Source organism: Vanacampus margaritifer, chromosome 17 (assembly GCF_051991255.1).
Source record: "Vanacampus margaritifer isolate UIUO_Vmar chromosome 17, RoL_Vmar_1.0, whole genome shotgun sequence".
NCBI classification, from domain to species: Eukaryota; Metazoa; Chordata; class Actinopteri; order Syngnathiformes; family Syngnathidae; genus Vanacampus; species Vanacampus margaritifer.
The window spans coordinates 14578609-14604456 of NC_135448.1; the positions used below are offsets into that span (position 1 = coordinate 14578609).

General features: G+C 38.3%; 1 protein-coding gene across 2 annotated transcripts in view; it reads left to right on the top strand.

The window, feature by feature from the left end:
• LOC144037313 (adenylate cyclase type 2-like) overlaps positions 1–25848 on the top strand; it is a 42262-nt gene that overhangs the window by 2566 nt on the left and 13848 nt on the right. For both annotated transcript variants that reach the window (XM_077548693.1, XM_077548692.1), the window contains exons 2-15: positions 7333–7530; positions 10246–10407; positions 12501–12650; positions 15614–15762; positions 16616–16727; positions 18612–18739; positions 19143–19301; positions 19637–19769; positions 20829–21005; positions 21079–21119; positions 21194–21274; positions 22156–22225; positions 23442–23539; positions 24972–25056. In XM_077548693.1, the coding sequence (XP_077404819.1) occupies positions 7333–7530; positions 10246–10407; positions 12501–12650; positions 15614–15762; positions 16616–16727; positions 18612–18739; positions 19143–19301; positions 19637–19769; positions 20829–21005; positions 21079–21119; positions 21194–21274; positions 22156–22225; positions 23442–23539; positions 24972–25056 (1743 nt within the window). The remainder of the gene's footprint in view (positions 1–7332; positions 7531–10245; positions 10408–12500; positions 12651–15613; positions 15763–16615; positions 16728–18611; positions 18740–19142; positions 19302–19636; positions 19770–20828; positions 21006–21078; positions 21120–21193; positions 21275–22155; positions 22226–23441; positions 23540–24971; positions 25057–25848) is intronic.

The window sequence follows — 25848 nt, forward strand, 5'->3', positions numbered from 1 at the left end:
TTGCCAGGCGTTCTAGAAGTAGTGGAGACCCCAACTATTTGTAAACAAGTCATGTCAAAAGTCCATCCATCCATTTTGTTTACTGCTTGTCCTCATTCGGGTCGAGACCAGAGTGAGTTGGAGCCAAGGTTATTTTAGTTAACTAAAACTAACAAAAATAAATAAATTAAAAAAAATAATTTGGTTAACGGAAAAAAATTACAACAAAAATGTTTTTAAAAAAACAAAAACTAACTGAAACTACATTTTATGTTTACAAAACTAACTATATTTATAGCAAAAATGTCCTTTGTTTTAGTCTTTGGTAATCAATTTAATTGATTTTTTCGGATATTAACGGGAATAAGGACATTTTGAAAGTGTGTCACACAAAAGTGACGTCATCGAGCAGCAGCCAATAGAAAAGCACCTTCAGATGAGTAATATACACTTAAAAAAAAAAACGAATACTGAAACTAACTAAAACCAAGCATTTATGAAATAACTTAAACTAATAAAAACTAACAGAACCACCCTGAAAACTAATTAAAACTCTTTGACTGCCAAAAACGTTAAATAACGTTTAGTAAAATCCTATGGAGGAGTGCCAAAGACGTTAAAAGACGTTTGTTTCAAAACAGAGGTGAAACTAACCATTTTCTATTGTTGATTACTGAAAAAATGGAATAAGGTAGAAACAAACTTTTTTTCTGATGAAAGATGAGAGTTCAATCCTTCATTTGGTAGTATGTGTGTTTCCATAGTCCAAACACATAATTTTCTGTGGACCTTGAAAGATCAGTCAAAAATGCTTAAATCGGCTGGCACCCACGGCATCCCTTTTCTGAAAACGTCTGGCAGTCAAAGAGTTAAAACTCTCTACCTTTTAAAACAAAATTCTAAACAAAATAAAAAGGAAAAATTCCCAAACTATAATAACTCTGGTTGGAGCCAAGAGAAACATTTTACTTAAGTAAAAGTATCTGCCACTACAACCAGAAAATTTGACTTTGCAGCTACCTTCATGGAAATGCCATTAATCTGTTCCAAACCCCCCCTAAAAGTGAAAAATAAGCCTAATTTGCCATGATTTCAGATATAGTATAACATTTTTTATTTTTTTTTGCAGTTTACATAAGAGATGAATGTGCTTCTATTTGTAAACAAACATCACTACGGCACCAAAGTGTGTGCAAGCTGAGAGACTGTGAAGCGGCACTTTAAAAATGGCAACGCCGGGCTCGCCAAGTGGATCAAGAGGCGGCATGAGAGCGCAGTTCACGGCTACGCAGGCGTCAAGAGAAAGCTTTTGTTCCGACCATAAAAACACAAGCTATTGTCTATGAAGTGACGCTTTTAAAAAAAGAAAAGAAAACAAAAATGGAATCACAAAGATTTTTTTCCACACACTTTTTTTTTTTTTTCATTATATCACCTCCATAATAGTCTTTTTTCTGGGGGACAAAAAAAACAATCAAACTTCTTGTATTTGAACTGGATCAATAGATGTCATTGCCGCTGTCTGTCACCGTATTCCCACATCACGCATGTACGTGAATCGCACTCATTACTTTTCCAATTTGTCGCCAGCCAATCGTTTTGCTATTAGCGCTGGTCAAAAAAAAAAACAATGGCAAGAATATAGTTGGAGAAGGGAAGGATGTGTGTTTTTTTTTTTTTTTTTTTACAGCAAGGCAGCAGAAACTTCCCCAAAGCGGCACAAATGCTGCTAAAATGAAAGGACGCCGTTATCGGACCTGTGAGTGATGGAAATCGGACTTTGTGGCGATGTGGAGTACTCCGCCCATTCTGTCAAATTTGTTGTACGTGCTTGTCGTTTGGGTGTGTTTGGTCAAGGAAGTGTCTCATTTCCTTCTTTAGCTTATCTACACTTTTCAGGGGCAAAAATAAATCCCTTGAAATGGTTACATTTGTTTACACTCCGTTTCAAGTCCCAACATGGTGGCATACTAATCAAATGGCTTTTGCGAGCGCAGTTTGAGACATCAATAGAGGTGGTGCTGTAACTCAATAAACTTAAAAAAAAAAAAAAAAAAGCCATTTTTATAATGCTTACCGTTTATTTCATTTTTTTTTTCTTCTAATTGACCGCATGCTGATAATTGGAGCATTGTGGGATTATGAGCAAGCGCTCATAAGTAGTAGCTTTAAAGATTTTCTTAATATCGATCTGCAGCATCCACATGAAGTGATTTTATCACATGATGAAAATGTGTTTGTTTGTTTTTTGATGATGATAAATGATCAGTTTGTTCCTTCAATGACTGATTTCAGGACGCAATATGTCAAAGTCACTTTCTGGTTTGCTTATTTTATATAATTTTACATACCAAATAGACAAGATGTGCAGTATTATACCAGTGGCTCCAAAACTAGGATTTCAGAAAGTAGTTTTTAAAGAAAATGATTATTAACTCTTTGACTGCCAAACATTATCCAAAAAACAACCCCGACAATGCCAGCCGATTTTGAGTATTTTAACTCATCTTTCGAGGCAAACAGAATATTGTGTGTTTTGACTACGTATACATGGTGGGTACCAAATGGAAAATCGCGTTCCATCCTTTCATTAGAAAAAAAGGTATGTTTCTACCTTATTCTGTTCTTTAGTAGTCATCATTTGAAACTACCGGTAGGTAATTTGAGTGACATTGAGCGAAAATTGAAAAGATAAGGAGAAAACGATTTTTTTGTGAAAATATACATTTTCTGCACAACAGTGATTTTGACACAAATATTTTTTGTTTAATGATGCTCTGTGAATTAGATTTAATGTGATAAAGGCTTTGATCGTTCACGTCATCCTTGAAAACGTTCATCAGATTTGTCATGTTTCATTGTAATTCCATACACCGGGAGCCCATTGAAAAGAGATGCAATGCTGCCATCTGCTGGCCATAGTTAGTGGCTGTTTTTGGATTTTACAACCCCAATGACAAGGCAGTGCTGCACAAGACGTTCCACTGCTTATTGAGAAAGAGGGGGAAAAAAACGTAGTTGACGTCAATGGACGTTATTGGCGGCATTCATCAGGATTTTAGCATACGTCATTAAACCTTTTTGGCGGTCAAAGAGTTAAATAGCGATTGCACTTATTACTCTCTTCTTTGCTATCTTGAATTGATTTAGGGTACGTGTAGTATATTTTTCTACACCCTATTACTCTTACAGTAAGTCTTAAAAATCCATGTCATAAATGCTTAAGTGGCCGGTGAAGAGAACACAAATTTATTAGCTGAGCCACAAAAAGCACTTCAGGCTAACATTCGTTTCCAAAAGTTGTATACTGCATTTTTTTCACCAAACGGGTCTATTTGCAATAATTCAACCTTTGTGAATTACCATGACCTGTATGACTGCGAATTTCCACAGACATAAAAAAAAAATAATAGCAAGCAAATTAGTATTTTTATTGATATTGTGACAATCGTCCAAGTTAAAAATGACTTGAGTAAATGTGCTATTAGGCTAAATGTAGAATGTTGACCTAGTTTGTAAACACTCTTAACAAGCCACAACATTAAAACCAATTTTGCCTTCCTAACACACGCAACCCATTATTTCTCGTGGCTTGAGACTGCTGGCAGCGGGTGGGTAATGGGTCACCGGCTGGGAATCGAACCCACACTGTCACTACACCATCAGTGCCGATTTGTTATACAGTATCTCACAATAATCGTATTTGTCATATTCCACTGCTGCCCCTTTTTTCTTTGCAGTATAATAGCCGGATTAATTGCCCTATGCGGAAATACAATACATTCTAATTTGCAGGCCATCTCATCCTTTGTTGCCATATTGTGAGTGGAAAATGACTTTTTAACAGAATCAGCTTGCAACCTACAAAGTGCACGCATTAGCACAAAAAAAAAAAGTAAGAGCTTAAAATAAATGATTAGAACGTCTCGTCTATGTGCGGAGTCGACTTCCATCCTCATCAGGACTCTATTGTGCACTTGAGCTGGAACGAGCGCAGTGGCGTCAGTAGTCGAATCCCGCCGGGACCCCCGGTGCCAGACCGTGACTCATGCTACCTTACAGAAGCTACATTACACTAATACACTTTACAAGACCTCATCTCTCGCGCTCTCCTCGGCTTTGGGCGCCTCTGCTATTCTCAACAAGTCAATTGCCTGTCAAATTAGTCACCGGAGGCGCAGCTGACAACGTCTCCTTGACCAAAAGTTTCTAATTGCGGTCATGCGGTGGTGGGAATAAGCGATGCATACAGTGATTGTTATATTTATTTATTTTTAACTTTGACTTGCAAACGGAAATTTGAGACGGTGGCAGACAGTGAGCTAACTCTAGTTTGGCAGATAGTGAACGAATTTTCACCCAAAAAAAAAAAGAGGCTTCAAGTTGTTTATGGCCACTCCCAGTTGAGCTTTACTGTCAAACTAAATGGGAACAGAAGGTATTTCTTCTGGTGTAATCATTATCATCAGTGTTTTTTGTTAGTCATTAACTCATTCACTGCCATAAATTCATAAAAAAAAAAAAAAAAGATTATTAAAAATTTCGGGCAAGAGGCGATTATTTTTTTAAAAATTGTAATTAATCGCATGACTTCACTATTTAACTCACGATTAATCACAAATTTTATATTGGTTCTAAATGTACAATAGCAAATTCTAGGTTTTCATACTCTTGATAACAAAAGTGGGAAAAAATGTTAAACTAAAATAAATAGTTCAAATGAATTTTTGACGTCAATGGCAGTGAATGAATAAAAAAAAAAAAAAAAGAAAATATTAAAAATTTTGGGCGTCAGGCGATTATTATTTTTTTATTGTAATTAATCACATGACTTCACTATTTAACTCACGATTAATCACAAATTGTATATCTGGTCTAAATGTATATTACATATATATACAATATTTTCATACTCTTGATAACAAAAGTAGGAAAAAATGTTAAACTAAAATAAATAGTTCAAATGAATTTTTGACGTCAATGGCAGTGAATGAATTTTAAAAGAAAGAAAAGAAAATATAAAAAATTTTGGGCGGCAGGCGATTATTTTTTTTTAATTGTAATTAATCGCATGTCTTCACTAGTTAACTCGCGATTAATCCCAAATTTCATATCTGTTCTAAATGTACAATAAAAAAAAATCTAGGTTTTCATACTCTTGTTAACACAAGTGGGGGAAAAATGTTAAACTAATAGAAATAGTTCAAATGAATTTTTGACGTTTATAGCCGTCAATGGCAGTGAATGACTTAAGAAGATGGATGGATGGAATTAGCATGTTGGCTTTTGGACCAGGTTGTTTTGATAGCATAATAGCCTAAGCTAACGCTAGCAAATAGCTGAGGATTTTAGAATCCTTTTAAAAATGCTTATTGTATATAGTTGATACTAAAAATAAATGTTTCCTTTTTTTGCTTTTGCAGTTGAATCGGTACTTCTTTTGTTAAGAGTTTTTTTTTTTTTTTTACACTCAAGCATCTGTACTTCTTCTGAAGCGCGAGTACTTTTGCCACCTCTGCCGATATGCGGTTGCTTATTTTAACACGAGGAAGTTTAATGGGCGGTGAGAAAATTCTGCTTAGCCAAATGTTTCAAGTGCATTAATTGGATGGTGCGTGCGTGCGTGCGTGCGTGCGTGCGTGCGTGCGTGCGTGCGTGCGTGCGTGCGTGCGTGCGTGCGTGCGTGCGTGCGTGTTGACAGCGTCAAAAATGCTGACTTTGACCGCGCGAGCGCAGAAGTGATGCTCTGGCACATTCTCCGGGCTCAGACCGTCTGTCTGTTTGCCGATCTGCGCGCAGTCTGTTCGTCTGTTTATGTCATATTGTGCCTCGGCCCCTGCGAGGACCAGCTGCCCTCATTAGCATGCGAAAAAAGATAGCGCTTTGCTGCTGTTAGCTTGACATTAGTTGTCGGTACTGAAGGGGGGAGAAGTAGCAGTGGGTAGTTTTAATTGCCTTCTATGATAATAATGTAGTAGATAGTCGGTATTAGCCAGTCATTTTTTAAAGGGAAAAACAAGGGTGGTCACCGTAAAAAACTTTTCCTTCGATATACTTTGAGCCTGTTGAGGTTGACATTTCTCATGATCAGCCACCAAGATCTTGACCGAGGCTAATCAACGATCTCTTGTGTGTCTTCCACTTTGGAGTAATGGCGCCCATTGTTGTCACCTTATCTCTAAGCCTTCTGCTGATGCCATTCCAGCCTTATGCAGGTCTATAATCTTTTTGACAGCTCTTTAGTGTTCCCACGTGGGCGGTATGGAGATGGGAAGCTTCCGAGAGCAGGTGTACAAAACCAATTGAACTGGGTTTGATAACTAGTGGTTATGAGTGTAAAATGCACGCAAGGTTGTGAAGACCCAGCCGGCTGGCAATGTACAGTATACTGTACTTGTAGTTTTACAATAATATATTTAGGGGTGGCAATCTTTGAATGTCTCATGATTCGATTCCGATTTGTGGGTGTGCGATCCGAATCAGAATCGACTTTCGATTAGGAACGATTTTTGATTCAAAATGATTTGATTGACAATGATTTTTGCTTCAATCCATAGATGTGCAAGGAATTGTAATGATCTACTCCAGTCTGACTCGCTAATGCTAATTAGCGCGCCAATCGTGGCACTTTTATCACTCAAAAGAATGGCTCCACGCTGCAAAAAAACAACTTTTATTGGAATAACTTGTTTGTGACTTTTTCCTTCGACTCTCTAATGTGGCTACAACTTAACAGTGTATTAGACCGCGTGGAACCACACTGCCCCTCAGTGGCCAAATCGGGTACAACAGGAACAGCGCTCCCAATAAAGGCGCACACAAACAAAGGGAAGACAGTATAAAATGATTGAAATAAAATTAATTTTGGGACATTTAAAATCGATTCTGCATCGTACTAAATGAGAATCGCGATTCTTATGAGAATCAATTTTTGGGCACACCCCTACATATATTTATAATGTCAAATGATGTACAGTACATGTGAGTAGAAAGCAAAGTGTTGAGAGTCTCTGTCACCGAAAAATACATGTGTAGTCAGTGAGTTTGGCAATCTACAGCCTACAGTCTCTCTAAATATCCACACTTGAGCCTGTTTCTTCAATTTGTGGCTTCCTCCTTGGCAATCACACCATGTTTTTGTGGTTCAATAGAATGCAATACATTACAGTATATTGTATGTGGTTTCCTTAAAACCAGATCACAGTCCAGAATTCCAGCTAAATTGTAGTGGATTACTTCACTCAAAAAAAAGAAGAAGCACATTTTATGATTTTTTTTTTTTTAACGATATTCTGCCCAATACCATCATCAATAGCCTTACCTCACTGCAATTTTTTTCCCCTCTCTTCTCAGAACACCGAGGACCATCTGACCTTTCTGATCACGGTGCCCACGGCCCTTTTCCTCTTCCTGTCCATCTTCATCCTAGTCTGCATCGAGTCGATTTTCAAGCGTATGCTCCACCTCTTCTCCCTCCTTATATGGGCGTGTCTGGTCACCATGGGTTACCTGTTCATGTTCTCCGGAGGGATCCTCAGTCCCTGGGACCAGGTAAGGTTCGATTTGTATGCACTGCAATACATAAAGACACACGAGCGGAGACGGCTCGCCACAAAACTGTCGGCCTCAATCACATAAGCGTTATTATTACGCTTCTGTTAGACACCTGCGATTCATACGAGTCGTGTTTTTACACATCGGCCTGACAGTCTGTCGTTTGCGCGTTATGTGTGTGCGCCCGTGTGTGTCTAAATGAATTCCACATGTGACAAGTCTTAATTAGGTCTGATGCGAGCAAAGGAGCAGTCAGACACATTCGTCCTCCACGCCAGACTCCTCCTCACTCGCTGTCTCGGGAATCCTATTTTCTCCATCTCGCACCTTGTCTCCGCATATTCATCAAATCCCGTCCTCTCCCCACCTGCCGCCAACAACCCCCCCACCCCCGCTTTTCAGCCGACTCCCCCCTACAATTCTATGCTTCTTCCTCCATGACAGGAGATATTTTTATCACCAGCCACCTGTGTGAGCGTAATCAATCTGAATTATTGATCACTCTATGGCTGATCCTCTCCATTTATCTCCCCGATGTCAACAAAAATATTGGGACGGCTCAGGGCAAAAATATGGAGCCGCGCCCATCCCATGCGGTGAAAACGGCTTTCCCCGAGAAAAAGGAAGGAAAGCGAATGGGGGGGGATGTAAGAGAAGAAAAGAAAGAATTGAAATTGCAGTTCTCTCTCTTTCTCTGTGGGTTGCCTGGATGGTGATTACTCGAGCCCACGCAGCTAATAACACAAAGGTCCGAAAGAAGAAAACAAAGAAGGCAACATATAGACTTCTTGCTCGCTCACCCACAATCTACACACGTGCGCAAACAGACAAATACACGGCTGTCAAACGGACTGCGAGAAGAATGCCCGAGTCGCTCGGTCGTGTCCACGTGCAGTACAAGTTCCCGTCCAGCGTCCATTAACCTTTTAGTCCCGGCTTTATTCAATTTGTGCGGTGAGAGGGGCCGCTCGGGCACAGATGACTCCGCATGTTGTTACGCTTGCCTGCAAACGTTTGCAATGCAGCCTCGTTTACAGAAAGCATTTTGGGAAGGTTTTGTGGTTTTTGAAGGGGGTCAAGCGGGGGTTTTGATCAATAGCGTTCCACTTTTGGCCAACTTTTCTGTTACGAACTATAAAAAGTGACCCGTGGGAACATTTTGTCATGTTTGTGAACAAAAGGCGCCAGGATACTTTCAAGGGGCAAAAAAAAGTGAGTTACTAACCGCAAAACCTGAATTCAAATAGACCACCCAGACATAACATAAATTTTTTTATTATTTATTTATTTTTTGGTACAAAACAAGAAAATGTTTAAACGTAAAAAAATTATGAAGACAAATAAAATATAATTATTGCAAGTTCCTTTTGGATGAAACAAAATGTATTAAATTAGTCATTTTAAAATTAAAAAAAAAAAGGAACAAATATATCAATTTAACTCAAACAACTCAAAATTAGTCAATTCACTGCCATTGACGGCTATAAACGTCAAAAATTCATTTGAACTGTTTCTATTAGTTTAACTTTTTTTCCCACTTTTGTTAACAAGAGTATGAAAACCTAAAAAAAACTTTAATGGTACATTTAGAACCGATATAACATTTGTGATTAATCGTGAGTTAGCTATTGAAGTCAAGCGAATAATTAATATCAAACATTTTTAATCACCTGCGATTAAAAAAATATATATATATTTTTTTTTAAATTGTAATTAATCGCATAACTTCAGTAGTTAACTCACGATTAATCACAAATGTTATATCTGTTTTAAATGTACAATAAAAAATTCTAGGTTTTCATACACTAGTTGTCAAAAGTGGGAAAAAAATGTTAAACGAATAGAAATAGTTCAAAATAATTTTTGACGTCTATAGCCGTCATTGGCAGTGAATGAGTTAATAATATTTTCCTTTTTTTTTCCTTTTTTTTTTTTACGATTATGCTGATTTTGTAATTGTGGAGTGTATGTATTGAAATTGTAATTGAATTTCAATTTAATTGCACAGCCCTACATACCATCCACAGTGATGAGAAATTGTGTCTTTAACGACGTCACGGTAAGAGAGCGGCATTTTCTGGAACCTCAGCGCTGGCTTCTGTGATCAGAGGAGCTGAAATGAGAGTGGGAGGTCATCAAGGTGGCTGAAGCCAGCTGATGGCGGCTGGGGCTCCCATCTGGAGGCGTTGGAGGGCGTGTTATCGTTCAGGCGGGAGTGCGGCGGAGATGAAATGTACCGGAGGACGAGGGCGGGGAGTGACGTTCCTGAAAATTGGACTGCCAATGTCAATCCCGCCAAAATGACTGGACACAGCACTCTCCATCTACAGGAGACTCCGCCGCCTGCTCCGACATCATCCTACTTGGTTGCCACGGCAACAAAAAAGCCTATATAAAACACCGACAACAATGTCTCGGCTGCACATGTACAGCCAGATTGCTCGCGCCAAATAGCTATCACACTTGGTAGACGACAGACAGACAAGGCAGGAAGGTCAGAGGTCATCTGCTTGAAATGATGACGGTCACCGTCACAACAGGAAAGGGTGGGCTGAGCGCAGAGGAAGTCCACAAGGACACAAGTCACACTTTGATGAGAGCTTACCATTTATAGGTTATATGCACGATAACTGGCCACTGCATTAGGTACACATCCGCAATATGATAAGACCCATGGAGCAGTACTCCGCTCCCTTTGTTTTCTCTTCTCAGGTGTCCTTCTTCTTGTTCATCGTGTTTGTGGTGTACACCATGCTGCCTTTCTCAATGAGGGCAGCCATCATGGCCAGCGCGGTCACCTGTTTGTCACACACCGTCACCCTCAGCGTCTGCTTGGCGTCCGTCGCCAACGACTTGGAAGCTCTCGTGTGGCAGGTGAGACTTCAAAATCTACAGGATGCAAATATAGACTTTTTTTTTTTTTTTTTTTACTGATTAACTCTTTGACTGCCAGACGTTTTCAGAAACGGGATGCCGCCAGTGCCAGCCGATTTAAGCATTTTGAGTGATCTTTCAAGGTCCACAGAAAATGTTGTGTTTAGACTATGGAAACACACATACTACCAAATGAAAGATTGAACTCTCATCTTTCATCAGAAAAAATAAGTTTGTTTCTACCTTATTCCGTTTTTCAGTAATCAACAATAGAAAATGGTTAGTTTCACCGAAATGTTCTGTTTTGAAACAAAAAACCGAGAAAACAAGCTTTTTGTTAAACGATGTTATTTCATGCACTCTAGTGAATTGTACACTTCTTTTTGTCCATGAATGATGCCACAAACACCTAAATAGTGTTTTACTTCTGTAAAACACCACCACCAACAATGAAAAAGTGTTTTTAGATTGCAAAATACGTTTATTTCCATTCAACAGTGTAACAATTTGACAAAACAATTTCGCAAACTATTTACAAATGTGTGCAACTGTGGTACTATTTACAATTATGTGGATGTTTCAAATACAGTTTTTCTTTTTGTAACGCTCCCCTGCGTGCAAGGAGACGGAGCAGGATTTGCACAACAGATTCGTTTCACTGCGATTGCCCCTATCACGTGCAGACGTTACACTTTCTTGACGGCCTTTTTTTCCGGGGAATAGCAAGTAGCAGACTGTACCCACTCCTCCGATGAATATGCATTGGACTCGGGGTACTCTTCATCGTCCGATTGAACGTCCGCCTGTGCAGAAGTGCTCGGTTGTGCTCCGCGTTTTCCGGTGTTAGCATCGCTAGCCGGTGAGGCTTTATGACGTGGTCATAGCCACCGCGTCAACGCTTCCAACTTCGGCGTCAACCTCGGAGCCACCATCATCATCATCGTCGTCATCACTGTGCTCTTTAGCATTGGTCGATGAGCTGCTTGCAACCGGTCGCCATTGTTCGCTTCCTCAGCCATCTAGCTCCGCCTCACGTCTTCTACTGCCGCGTCAACGCTTCCAACCTCGGAGTCACCATCATCATCATTGATGATGATGATCATCGTCGTCATCAATGTGCTCTTTAGCACTGGTCGATGCTTTTCGTCTTTGAAAAAAATGCTCAAGCGTGAGCTGCTTGCAACCGGTCGCCATTTTTGTTTCCCATCCCCAGCCATTGTCCCCTCTAGCTCCGCCTCACGTCTTCTACTGACGCCTACCCAATCTTGTCAAAAGAGAGTCATCGCTGCCATCTAGGGGCCAAAAATAGTCATTAGGCTAACTAGATCTGCTTGAAACTTTCACCACAGCTGGCCAAGGCTTTCCTCCACCCGTTTCCCCCCCAAAAAATTGGAGAACGTCTTTTAACGTCATTGGCGGCCCTCCGTAGGTTTTTACTAAACGTCATTTAACGTTTTTGGCAGTAAAAGAGTTAATAGTGTCTCAATTCATTTCAGTGGTGAAAGTTGATGTAAAATTAGTTAGCTAGGTCATGAAAGGAATTAAATGCAAAGTTAATGTACCATTGTACTTAACAAAGTAAAGTCCAAAAATAGTACAGTATAGCTTTGGTGGGGTACTTAGTGTGTCTGGAACGAAAACTAATTATGGTGAATTATGTCCACTTATCCAAATCAAACTTTTTTTTGAGACGAGAGCACGAGGGTAAATGCTGTGATTGTCTCCATAAATACACTTAATGCCATATAAAGCCCAGAGATGGAGGAAAATGTCACGGATGGCCAGACTTTGGCAAAGTGATGCTGAAAACACACACGCACGCACACACACGCACGCACAACAAAACGTGTCTAAAGAAGCTCGTTGCCCTTGGCTAGAGGACCAAAGGACAACCTATTGATATGCAAGGCCACAGTTTAAAAGAGCCTGAGGTCGACACAGCGGTGGAAAAGTGCGGTTGAAGTGTGCGCTCTTATCTGGTTTTCCAAGGTAATCGTGTGGGCGGGCATGGCGGGTGGGAGGTAGTGAGGGAAACATGCGTCACCTCCTGGGCACGTTTTGAAATGCTGTGTTGGGTTCTGCTCCATGCGCAGATCCTGGCCAACGTGATCATCTTCACCTGCGGGAACTTGGCGGGGGCGTACCACAAGCACCTGATGGACCTGGCGCTCAAGCAGACCTACCAAGACACCTGCAACTGTATCAAGTCACCCATCAAGCTGGAGTTTGAGAAGCACCAGCAGGTACAAACACACAACGGATGGATTAGTGACAAGACAATACATTTCCAAGGGCGTTTTTTTTTTTTTTTTGGGGGGGGGGGGTGGTGATTATCTTATCGCAGAGTGATCTGAAATCCCTTAACAAAAATTAGCAAAAGTGGACAAAATTAGCTGCAACAATTAATTTTTACGGGCCAATTTTGACCCCCTGATGGGCCGGTTCTGTCGAACCCTAGGTGAATCCACTCATTTGAATCCTTTTTTTTTTTTTTCCTGGAGAGCTCAGTAGTGTTCATTCGGTAATTTTACCGATTTGACATGTCATCATCATTGTTCTCCTTTTTTTCTTTTTTTTTTTGTATGTGGGTGAGAATGTGTATGTGCGTGCGTGTGAGTGTGTGTATTCTTTAGTTCACTTAAAACCTATTAAAAAATCCCATACCGTTCACCTAAACCGAACACTTCCAGCCGGAGTCGTGAGGCCGTCAGGAGACCCGAGGAAGGACCAAAGAAAAGAAACTAATTTGATTCTAATGTTTTATACATGATTGAAGATCATTTCTGAAAACGTGAAATAGCTAGTTTTGGGGGCAATGGCGAAAACATGTGTCATGTGATTCAGCGGCATGGTCACTAGAGTGCCTCGTTGTCCGCCGTGAGTGTGCACATCATGAAGTGAAAGGCAGAAAAGTGTGGAGGGCGTTTTTTTTTTTTTTTTTTTGGGTCCCTACTTGAAATAGCATGTGGACTTGGGCGTCATGCTGGTTTGGCAGCTTTAGAGTGCCTCGTTGTCCACAGTGAAAAGTCAGGCATGATAGCCAGTGTGTTGACAGGGGGCTTCACGCTACTATAGAAAGCGGATGGATGGAAATTGTGTATTTTTTGTATCTTTATTATACACGTTTTATAAGAGCCAAACATAAATTTGAACCTCTTCTGCTTCTTTTCCAAAGTATTTCTCAACTCAGTTTGTCAGATTCAGATTATATTCAGTCCCACAGTGCAATTAACTTTTGTTAAGGTTAGTTTTGTTGTTTTGCAATATGGAAAGAGGCATTATTCACTGACATTTGCTTGACATTAAAATCTTGACATTCACCATTCGTTTGAGCCTGAGAAATGGCACCTTCAGCTCAAATTAATAATTGAGAGTTCACTCGGTTGGGACTTGCTATGACTGACTAGCCATCCATTTTCCTCAGAAGGGTCATTGAGCTGGAGCATATCCTAGCTGACTTTGGGAAAGAGGCAGACAATTGGAGAGCAATCAATATTTTCTTTAAAATATTTATATTTACGTTTGTGCATGTTTATATACCGTATCTATAGAAAAAAAGTCACATTTCAATACGTCATCTGCACAAATTCCAGTGTGAACGCAAAAGGGCGCACCGTCCCATTCATTACCTACCACTGACTAAACATCACTTTAGTCCATTTATCAAACATGCTCGTAATAAAAGTGCAGTGCAGTGAAGTGAAGTGGGTGGTAAAGTTGTCTATTTTTGGTGCAGCCCAAGCACCCCGCAACCTCTCAATCTTGTTAATTTTCCGCTGTGTTTTAGGAAATGAGTCCGTGCTGTGAGTGAACAGTGTAATGACCCTCTGTGCTCTGAGCTGCATTTATGAGTCACACCCCCTAAGGCGGCTGCCTGCTCTCTGTAGCATGCACATACACCTACAGGCACACGCACACAGTTTAAAACTTCAGCCTGACATCAGCCTGGAACACCTAATGGGCATTCTACTAAATGAAAGCCCCCCCACCCCCCAAAAAACAAGAACAAAAAAAATAACACTTTTAGTGGTAGTGACAAAAAAAAAAACTGTGAAGGGTCGTGTGGCAGGCTATTATATTTTTTTGTGAAAATTAGCAGCTAGTGGTTAGTTTGTCTGCAAGGTTGTGATGTTCCAGGTTCAAATCTCGGAATGCTTTTGGCATGTGAGTATAAAGGGTTGTTTAAATCAGGGATGAGCAACCTAAATGCTGCTCATTGCAAGTCTTGCAAAAAATGATCAGGCCAGCATAAAACCTGGCTTAAGTGCAACTAAGCCACGTCTGTCATCTAGTGGTGAATGCTGATATTACAACTTAACTGGCATATTATCAAATTTTTTTCAATATCTTTCTTTATATTTTTTTCCTAGATTTTTTTCCCCCCATTTACCATGTTTTTCATAATAATAATAAAAATTATATATATGTCAAGCATTACAACTTAAAACTACTGTTGACGCATATTATCAATTTTTTTCAATACCTTTCTTTATATTTTTTTCCTAGATTTTTTTCCCCCATTTACCATGTTTTTCATAATAATAATAATAATAATAATAATAATAATAATAATTATATATATGCCAAGCATTACAACTTAAAACTACAGTTGACGCATATTGGCATATTATCAATTTGTTTTCAATATCTTTCGTTATATTTTTTTCCCTAGATTTTTTCCCCATTTGCCATGTTTTTCATAATAATAATAATAATAATTATATATATGTCAAGCATTACAACTTAAAACTACAGTTGACGCATATTATCAATTTTTTTTCAATATCTTTCTTTATATTTTTTTCCTAGATTTTTTCCCCATTTGCCATGTTTTTCAAAATAATAATAATAATAATTATATATATATATATGTCAAGCATTACAACTTAAAACTACAGTTGACGCATATTGGCATCTTAGCAATTTTTTTTCAATATCTTTCTTTATATTTTTTTCCTAGATTTTTTTCCCCATTTACCATGTTTTTCATAATAATAATAATAATTATATGTCAAGCATTACAACTTAAAACTACAGTTGACGCATATTGTAAAAAAAAATTCAATACCTTTCTTTATATTTTTTTTTCTAGATTTTTTTCCCATTTGCCATGTTTTTCATAATAATAATAATAATGATATACATGTCAAGCATGACTACAAGCGTGCCCTCGTATCACTTTTCCACCCGTCCTCTCCCTCCATAGGAGCGTTTGCTCTTGTCCCTGTTGCCGTCTCACATCGCCAGAGTGATGAAAGCCGAGATCATCCAGCGGCTTCAGGGTCCAAAGTTTGGCCGCACGGAGAGCGGCAACAATTTCCACAACCTGTACGTGCAGCGGCACACCAACGTCAGGTGACTTTTCCCCCTCATCTCTCCTCTCTGCTCTTTATTGCGACTATAACTTTATGTCCTCCCCCCAACTCGCTCTTCATCATCCGCCGTCTTTTGTACTCGCACTCGCATCCTCTCATCTTCGGTCATCTGCTTTTATTTCCTCACCGCCGCCGTCGTCTCTCTTCATCCAATCTTCTTATTCCTATTGTTGCCATGGACAATATCAAATAAGAGTTAATCCGCCTTCATTGTACGCCGAGGTCACTTTGTTATCCCGCTGCCCTTTTTTTTAATGTATGAAACCAAGGCGAGTACAATCATTTTTGGCTTATCGTGAGAGGCTCTCCAAGGAATGTCCTCTGGAAACCCGATTTCCTGAACAAGGGAACAATATGGCAATGTCCTTAAGAGGCCCTCAAGATGTGTGTGTGCGTGCGCGCGCGTGCGCACGTGTGTGATTGTTTGCACTTTGAAAATAGTCACACATGCACGATATTCAACTGCTGAAACATAAAATATGCTAGAAAATACTGACAATAATAATAATAATGCAATCATAAATTACTCTGTAAATATAAGGTGTCGCATTTTGTTTCCTCTTGTTGCATGAGGCTGTTTATCGCAGGTTCAAGAACCACCTGCCATACAGTAGGTGAAAATCCATCATATAGCTAGACCATGTAAAACCATTTTTAAAATAGTTTTATCCCTTCCACAGTTCTTCAAATAAGAGGTCAAGTGTGCTTGCTTCAAGCTGTTTGTCACTTCCACTTGAAGTTTTACCTAAAACGGACGCATTTCAAACCTCAACCAAACCATGTCATTCCATTTGCTAACTAAACGCTAACATATCATGCAAATATTCCCGCAGTATTCTTTATGCTGACATCGTGGGCTTCACCAGGCTGGCCAGCGATTGCGCACCAGGGGAGCTCGTGCACATGCTCAATGAACTTTTCGGAAAGTTTGACCAGATTGCAAAGGTGAGTCCAAATGGAGCGATCACCGTAGTGTTTTACTTTATCCGTTATAATGGGTGAAATAAAATCTCATCTCTTTAACCTCATCAGTTTTTACTAGAGTTGTGTATATGCAAGGTCAGAAACCATTTTAACTCATTCCACTTCCAGCCATTTTCACTGAAGCAACCCCCTTCGCTCCCGGCCGTATTACTGGATTTTGACTGATTTTGCAAGTCCCACAGAATATTGTGTTCTATAGCTATAAAAACATGGAAGCTACCAAAAGAAAGATTAGAGTCTCTTCTTTCGTCAGGACAAAAACAAGTATATTTGTATCTGTTTACGTTTTATTAGCATTAGCATATAGCTAAGTTTCATCATTGTTCCTGTTGAAAACACTGGCAAAAAGAGCTTGTTGAAACATTGTCCTGGCTGATCTCTTATACTCTGCTGCCACCTGCTAGCCGTTTTTTTTTTTTTTTTATAACTACCATTGCTTTAAGCCACCTCTTCATGTCAGAAGCTGCATCAAAACTTTCTAAATACTTTTTTGGCAGTGAAGGACAAGTATTAAAAAAACGTATTTACACGTGTGTTTTTTGGGTTTGAATGAGTTAAGCATAAAAAATGAGTTAATCATAAAAAAAAATTTACAGGGGACAAATGTTTAAGTCTTGAAAAAAAATGTTTCTCTTAGACTTAAAAAATCCCCAAGGCGTGAAATAATGTCTCTTTCTCATTTGGGTTCCGCCTGATCTCCGTTGAGAACAATCTGCTAAATTCTAAATAACAAGGAGGAGAGTTCGTCTTGCTCTGTCCATCAAATGAAGGTCAATCGATACATGGGTCTCGCTGTCCTGCGGCCACTCGCCGGCCCTCCAAGACACGTGGGCTGATGGCTTTCAGCAGCAAGAGCTTATCCGGCGCTTCTGAGCTCTTGAGCCCGCCGGCGGACCGAGCCGCTGTTGTGTAAGAGCGGTCCAGCCATGCCACCAGCTGCTCCGCATCCCACACGTAGAATGTCGACTCATGTTATGTGAGTGGGTGCGTGATGTTGGCCTTGGCGGATGTGCTTCGAGTCGCAAAAGTCTCAAATATACTAAGATGTTGTTGCATTTGTATTTGACTTTTTTTTTTTTTTACTCATTTGCATATGTCTATTTGTAAAAAAAAAAAAATTTAGGTACAAACTTTATTTTTAACACATTATTAACTCATTCACTGCCATTGACGCCTATAAACGTCAAAATTCATTAGTTTTATATTTTTTTCCCATTTTTTTTAACAAGAGTATGAAAACCTAGACATTTGTTTTAGACATTTTTTTTTAAATCTTTTTTTTTTCTTAAGAAAAGATTATTAAAAATTAGGGGCGTCAGGCGATTACAAATTTTTTTCTTCAATAGTTAACTCACGATTAATCACAAATTTTATATCTGTTCTAAATGTACATATTTTTTCTAGGTTTTCATACTCTTGTTAGAAAAAATAAATAAATTCATTAAAAATAAATAGGGGCAAGAGGCGATTTTTTTATTTTAATTAATTAATTGCATGACTTCAATAGTTAACTCACGATTAATCACAAACTCTATATGTTGACGTCAATGGTAGTGAATTAATAAAATAAAATAAAGATTAAAAATTTGGGGTGCCAGGCGATTACATTTTTTTAATTGTAATTAATCGCATGACTTCATTAGTTGACTCACGATTAATCACAAATTTTATATTGGTTCTAAATGTACAATAAAAAAAATTCTAGGTTTTCATACTCTTGTGAACAAAAGTGGAAAAAAATGTGAAACTCATAGAAATAGTTCAAATGAATTTTTGACGTCTATAGCCGTCAATGGCAGTGAACGAGTTAAGTCATTTCTCCTACATTCTCTTTCTCTCCGATAGGAAAACGAGTGCATGCGAATCAAGATCCTGGGGGACTGTTATTATTGTGTGTCTGGCCTGCCGGAATCTCTGCCTCACCACGCCAGGAACTGTGTGAAGATGGGCTTGGATATGTGTGAGGCCATCAAGTAAAATACCAAATCTCTCTCGCTGTTTGCTTCTCTCGCTTTTCGCCCCTCACACACACGCACACACACATGCCCGTCAAAGCAGGAAGAAAGCCAGAGTTGGTTTTTGAACCTTTTAAGTAAACAAAATGTGAATGCATTATGATAAGCCTCGGCCTGGTCAAAGCAAGTCTTAATTACTTCCAACAAATGGAGAAAAAAAATATCTGTGGCATAAAAAATCTGATTATGGAAATGACGTCGCTTGATAAATGAACAGCTTTTTTTTTTTTTTTTTGTAAGAAGTTGTTGGTCACTCCGTCCTTTGGCACAAAAGTGACAAAACACTCTTCACTGAACCTCAACATGCATGTTTTTGCCAGGTGGGAGAACTCTCAAATGTAACCGTTGTGTCTGCCTTCAGGAAGGTTCGAGACGCCACCAGGGTCGACATCAACATGCGCGTCGGCGTTCACTCCGGGAACGTCCTGTGCGGCGTGATCGGCCTCCGCAAGTGGCAGTACGACGTGTGGTCACATGACGTGACGCTGGCCAATCACATGGAGGCGGGAGGTGTGCCGGGGTACGACACATGCAACAGTGAAGTCGTAACGTAGGCGTGCTGAAATCATGGAATATGAAATACATGCATTTTGACAATGCAAGGGTGAATTCAGCTTTTTTTTTCTTTTTTTTTTTATGGAGCTAAGATTCTGCAATTCAACTATTTTGGATTGTCTCACCAGGCAACCAATGTTTTGTTCCCTGTGGTGCCTTCTGACAGGAGACTGAAAAATAACACTGCTGTCATCATCCATTTCTTTTTTTTTTTTTTAGGGAAATATTGACTTTTTTCGGGTAGTTACAAAAGCTGGAAATTCCGCTTGAAGTTGCCAAACGTGAGCTTCTCTTCTACAGGAGGGTGCACATCTCGTCGGTGACTCTGGACTACCTGAAGGGCTCCTATAAGGTGGAGCCGGGAGATGGACACAGTCGGGACTCGTACCTGAAAGAACACGGGGTGGTCACCTTCCTGGTCATCAACCCCAAGGTGGGAGAACGGGGAAAACTCTTGAATTGGGGTTCCACATTTGACATTGGATAAATGCTGTATATATGCACACTACTTTTATGATTAAAAACACTGTTGTATTTATCGTGTACCCTAACATTCAAATATTTGAGACACTCTTAGAAACGAAAGGAAAGCGTAGGATTTTTTTTTTTCTACTCTGCATTTCCGATGAACTTTAGATTGCCCTTCTATTGTGGGCAGCCTAAGGCATACCTTTGCAATAATCACACTGTCGGATAAGCATCTCGATATGCTACACTGGTTATCTCGGCAAAGGAGAAGTGCGCATTAAAACACAATTAGACATATATACTAGTGCTTGATTATTCACACAAAAATGATCGCATTAATCATGTGTTGATGCAGATTAATCACACTATTGACAGCGGATGGTTACGTTAAAAGTAGCTTGAGCAATAAACATAACTACATGCTTTAAAGTAAAGTATTGGATGACATTCACAATATTTGTTGTCAAAATATTGGGGTCATTTTTTTTCATTTGAAATTATGCAAGTACAGTAATTAACTGATGAGAAAATGAGGAGGATGAGAGCGTGGAGTGGGTCAAAAATATGTGGAAGACGTCCTCATAACATTAAATGTAGAAAGAATTCAAACATAACAGATGCTCTTAAAAATTTTTGATAAAAATTGTGATTAACTCATTCACTGCCATTGACGGCTATAGACGTCATCAATCATTTTAACTATTTCTATTAGTTACAAAAAAAAAATCCACTTTTGTTAACAAGAGTATGAAAACCTAGAAAAATGTTTTTTGTACATGTAGAACAGATGGAAAATTTGTGATTAATTGTGAGTTAACTAGTGAAGTCATGCGATTAATTACGATTAAAAAAAGATATCACCTGACACCCCTAATTTTGTATTTTTATTAAATAAATTTTTTTATAAATAAAATAATTGTCTTTTTTTTTTAAAGAAGAAAATTGAGACATATTTTTCAACATATTTACGTATAAATACATAAACAAAAAACAATGGTTCCAATGTCCCTTTTTTGTGTGTTAGACCGACAAGCACAGCCCTTTGCTGGGCTTGCGCTCTCGCCCGTCTTTGGACGGCGGCAAGATGCGGGCGTCCGTCCGCATGACGCGCTACCTGGAGTCGTGGGGCGCCGCCAAGCCCTTCGCCAACCTCCACCACCGTGACAGCATGAGCACGGACAACGGCAAGATCAACACCACGGTCAGCGCGGTCGTACTTTCGCCAAGCTTCATCGTGGGAAACTTGTGAAAAAATGTTTGATTCTTGTTGCTAGGACGTTCCAATGAGGCAGTACCACTTTCAGCGACGGGACAGGTGAGCTGTGATGGTCTTTTGGGGGCTCTTTTTTTTTTCCCACTTTTGATGTTTAATTTAATCTACTGATTAAGGTCCAAGTCACAGAGGAGAAGGTTTGAGGAAGAACTCAACGAGCGAATGATTCGCACCATCGACGGCATCAACTCACAGAAGTAAGCAAGAGTCGAATCTCTGCAATCGAGCGTCATTTGTCGTGCAGGTTTTTCCACACATGGAAACCGTTTTATATATAATCATAACATGCATCCTTTAAAGTTATGTTTCTTAGCTAATTAACTCATTCACTGCTATTGACGATTATAAACGTCAAAATTCATTTGAACTATTTTGATTGGTTTAATTTTTTTTTCCACTTTTGTTAACAAATGTATGAAAACCTAGATTTTTTTATTGTACATTTAGAACAGATATAAAATTTGGGATTAATCGTGAGTTAACTAGTGAAATCATGCAATTATTTATGAAAATGTAATTGCTTGACACCCTTAATTTTTAATAATCTTTTCTATTTAAAAAAAAAGAAGTGAATATTAAAAAAAAAATACTAATCTTTTATATTTAACAAAATATTTTAATTATTTAAAAAAATATTTAAAAGAAAATTATATTTTTAAATTTTCTTCTTTTATTATAATTGTAATTATTTATTTATTTATTATCTTTTTTTAGTTATTTGAATTATTTTTGAAAATTTTAATCATATTTTCTTTAAAAAATAATTGTAATTATTATTTGTTAATTTTCAATAATCTTTTCTATTAAAAAAAGTTTTTAAACATCTTTTCTTTAAAAAAAAAAAATATATATTTTTTAATAATCTTTTCTTTAAAAAACAAAACAAAAAATAAATTAGGGGCATACGGCGATTAAAATTTTTAATCATAATTCATCGGCTGACTAGTTAATATGAAGTTTTCATACTTTTGTTAACAAAAGTGGAAAGAAAGAAAAAAAAATATAGAAAGTGAATTTTTGATATCTTTAGCTGTCAATGGCAGTAAATGAGTTAATAAATACGTTGTCTGCTTTTCAGACAGTGGCTGAAGTCAGAGGACATCCAGAGGATCTCGTTGTTCTTTCACAACAAAGCCCTGGAGGCAGAGGTGTGAACCCAATGCATATAAAACACCAGCAGCCACCCTTGTTCTCAGTCAATCAATTGCTATGTATTGTTGCTTGGGTAACGGAGGTCATTAAAGAGTTGCCAGCAACATGCTCTTTTCCCATACTAGCCTCATCTTGTATGCTCTTTATCAGGAAATTCAATTCAAAAGTCTTGTTTTTTACTTGGCTAACTGTCTAGGGTTCATTGAGTAGTTAAAAGTTGTTTTTGCTTCGGAAATCAGGATGGCTAACTAATGCAACAGCTGTGCAGCCAATTAAAATAAAAACAACAAATTGATGTTGAATATTTTTTAGAGGGATGCAGCAGATGTGCCCAGATGTAATTAAATGTCTGTTTTGGGGGGGGGGTTAGGGCTCTCAAGCGGTGTGATTCACGGCACCCAAATTTCGTTTTTTAATGATGACTCCAACTGGTTTTCCACATTAAAAAAAAAATGCCGATTTGGATTTTTTTTTTTTAGCGTCTTGAGTATTATTGTTCAAATTACATGTAAATGACCCCAACATAAAAAAAAAAGAATACAAATAATTCTAAATAGGATTTTTTTGTGTGTGTCTTGACCATTATTGATTAAATTATGTGTAAATGACCCCGGCATTAAAAAAATAATTATTATTCTAAATTTGATTTATTTTTTTTGTGTGTGTCTTGACCATTATTGATCAAATTGTGTAAATGACCCAGACATTTAAAAAATAATAATAATTCAATATATATATATATATTTTCTTTTTTTTTTGTGTGTCTTGACCATTATTGATCAAATTATATGTAAATGACCCTGGCATTAAAAAAAACAATCTAAATTGGATTTTTCTTTTAGTGTCTTGACCATTATTGATCAAATTATATGTAAATGACCCCGGCATAAAAAAAAATCCTTTGTGGGGGGGGGGGCTATTGTCTTGATTGTTATAGATCAAGTTATATACAGTATGTGATTTGTGACCCATATACATCCCCCCCCCCCAAAACATGTAAGGGCTGGAACAGATTATTAGCATTTCAATATATTTCAATGGGAGGAAGTGATTTGATAATGGTAAACCAACTAATACGGTCGTACGTTGTTGTTAGACAAGGCAACAGTTTGACACCACAATCAGGCAGCATACATAAATTACCGTAACCGTATTTTTATTCCGAATCCCGCTTCTGTCATGAATTAACAACATGCTCTCATCTCTCAACAGTACCGATCCACAACCTTACCTGCGTTCAAGTACTACATCACATGCGCCTGCCTCATATTCTCCTGCATATTCATCGTGCAAGTCCTGGTCTTGCCCAAGTGAGTTCACTCCTCCCGATCGCCTCGCTGGAGACGTCACGGCGCTGTCGCCTGAGCTCCAGCTGGGCGGCAGATTGATGTCACGAAAGCTATTTGACGCCAGTCGACTCATTAAAGTAGCCCGGGGAGGGGCGGGGCGGCGATCGGTCGGCAGGATGTTAAAATACAGACGGGGATGAAATGACGGCGTGCTGCTGGTGATTATGGATCAGGTAAATCAAAAGTGTGGCGGCGAGGGGAGCGAGTCGTGCTAATTTACTGCCTGGGCGGGTCGACGGGGTTCTTCGGCGTCTGAACGGCGATTGATTTTCTAATTTGGCCCGCTCGTTTTGGGAACCTTTGGACTGATTGTGGCAGGGCCGCGCCATGACATCATCCACTTTATGATGGTCTTGCTTAAATCAGACTCAATGATGCGTTCAAGGAACTCCATTATAAAAAAAGACGTAGAGCCTCAGTACAATCTGATAAACGCTTACCTCTGATAAATGGATTGTTGGGCGGAATACATTAGAAATCTTCATTACATTTATTGCTTGCCGTCTGTACTAGTACACTCTCGAACCTCACTAGTAGAACAATTCAGCACAGTAGTACAACGATAGGGTGCACTAGTTTAATAACAGTGTTAGTAAAAAATAAATAAAAAATCCCCCACTTCTGCCTTCGACTAAATGTATGACATGGCACACTAATGGCACAAATTTGGAATACAAGTAGATTAACTCATTCACTGCCATTGACGGCTATAAACGTCAAATATTCATTTGAACTATTTCTATTAGTTAAAAAAAAAAAATCCCACTTTTGTTAACAAGAGTATGAAAACTTTAAAATATATATATATTGTGCATTCAGAACAGATATAAAATTTGTGATTAATCATGAGTTAACTAGTGAAGTCATGCGATTAATTACAATTAAAAAATGTAATCACCTGACGAGATGATTATTCAAAATTAGGGGCATCAGGCGATTAAAATTTTTAATCGTAATTAATCGCATAACTTCAATAGTTAACTCACAATTAATCACAAATTTTATATCTGTTCTAAATGTACAATTTAAAAAATCTAGGTTTTCATACCCTTGTTAACAAAAGTAGAAAAAATATGTGAAACTAATAGAAATGGTTAAAATTATTTTTTGGACGGTTATAACCGTCAATGGCAGTGAATGAGTTAACTACATGTTACGAGTAAGACAAAAGTGTGCACTAGTTGACATCTGTGCTATGAGTACTATGAGCCAGTACCGGGCCGATAGCCGGTAGCCGGCCTCTAGTGGCCATTTTATGATTCGCAACTCAAATTTTGAAATTAGAATAAATGAAATTTTAAGGTCTTCCTTTAAATAACTTTAAATGGAGCTCAAGCGGGGTATCACGGATAAGGACTAAATGCTCAATGGCTTTTCTGTGTATTTGTTATAGAACTGCAGTGTTGGGGATTTCCTTCGGCCTGGCCTTCTTGCTGTTGGCACTGATCCTGGTTCTTTGCTTTGCCGGTCACGTCCTGGTGGGTATGCATGCGCTTCTCACTGGGCAGACGCAAAGTATTGGCAGCACTTCACTTTTCCAAATTTGGTGTTATTCCAAAATACGTTGAACTTTTTTTTTTTTTTATCTACTCCCATAATGACAATAGGAAAACTTCTTCTTTTTTTAAAAAATAAATTACATGTATTTAACTCATTTACCGCCATTGACAGCTAAAGATTTTTTTTTTTTAATAAATAAAAATTCTGTTTTTTTAAAATAATTTTTGTTCAGTTTTTTTGAATATTTTATTTATTTATTTTCTATTTCCCTGTTTTTCTGAATGCATTTTTTTTCAGCCTGTTTTTCAGAATATTTTTTTGACAGAAAGTAGTTATTCAGTAAAACTGGAAAAAAAAATATTCAGAAAAACAGAAAATAAAAAAAATATATACTCAAAAAAACAAAGCTCCCCCCAAAAATGTGTCAGAAAAACAGGAGTTGTTTTTTTCTTCAAGTGAATGCAATACGCTTCCATACATAACAGCTATAGAGCTCATCAATTATTGTCTTATTGAAGTCTTATTCAGGCTTTATTGCAAGGACTAATAGGACTATTATTGACATCTTGAATCTATTCAAACCAGCTCAAGGTAGCCTAACATTTGATCTTCGTACCATCATAAATGAAACAAAACGTTCCAATTGGTCAGGCTGAGCTGATGATTGTAGCGAAATGTCATACAAGCGCAAGCGTTCCACAATATGGTCTGATTTATCTTTCCAGTCCTCCATTCTCTCGTTAAACAATCTTTACACATCATCCTTCGCC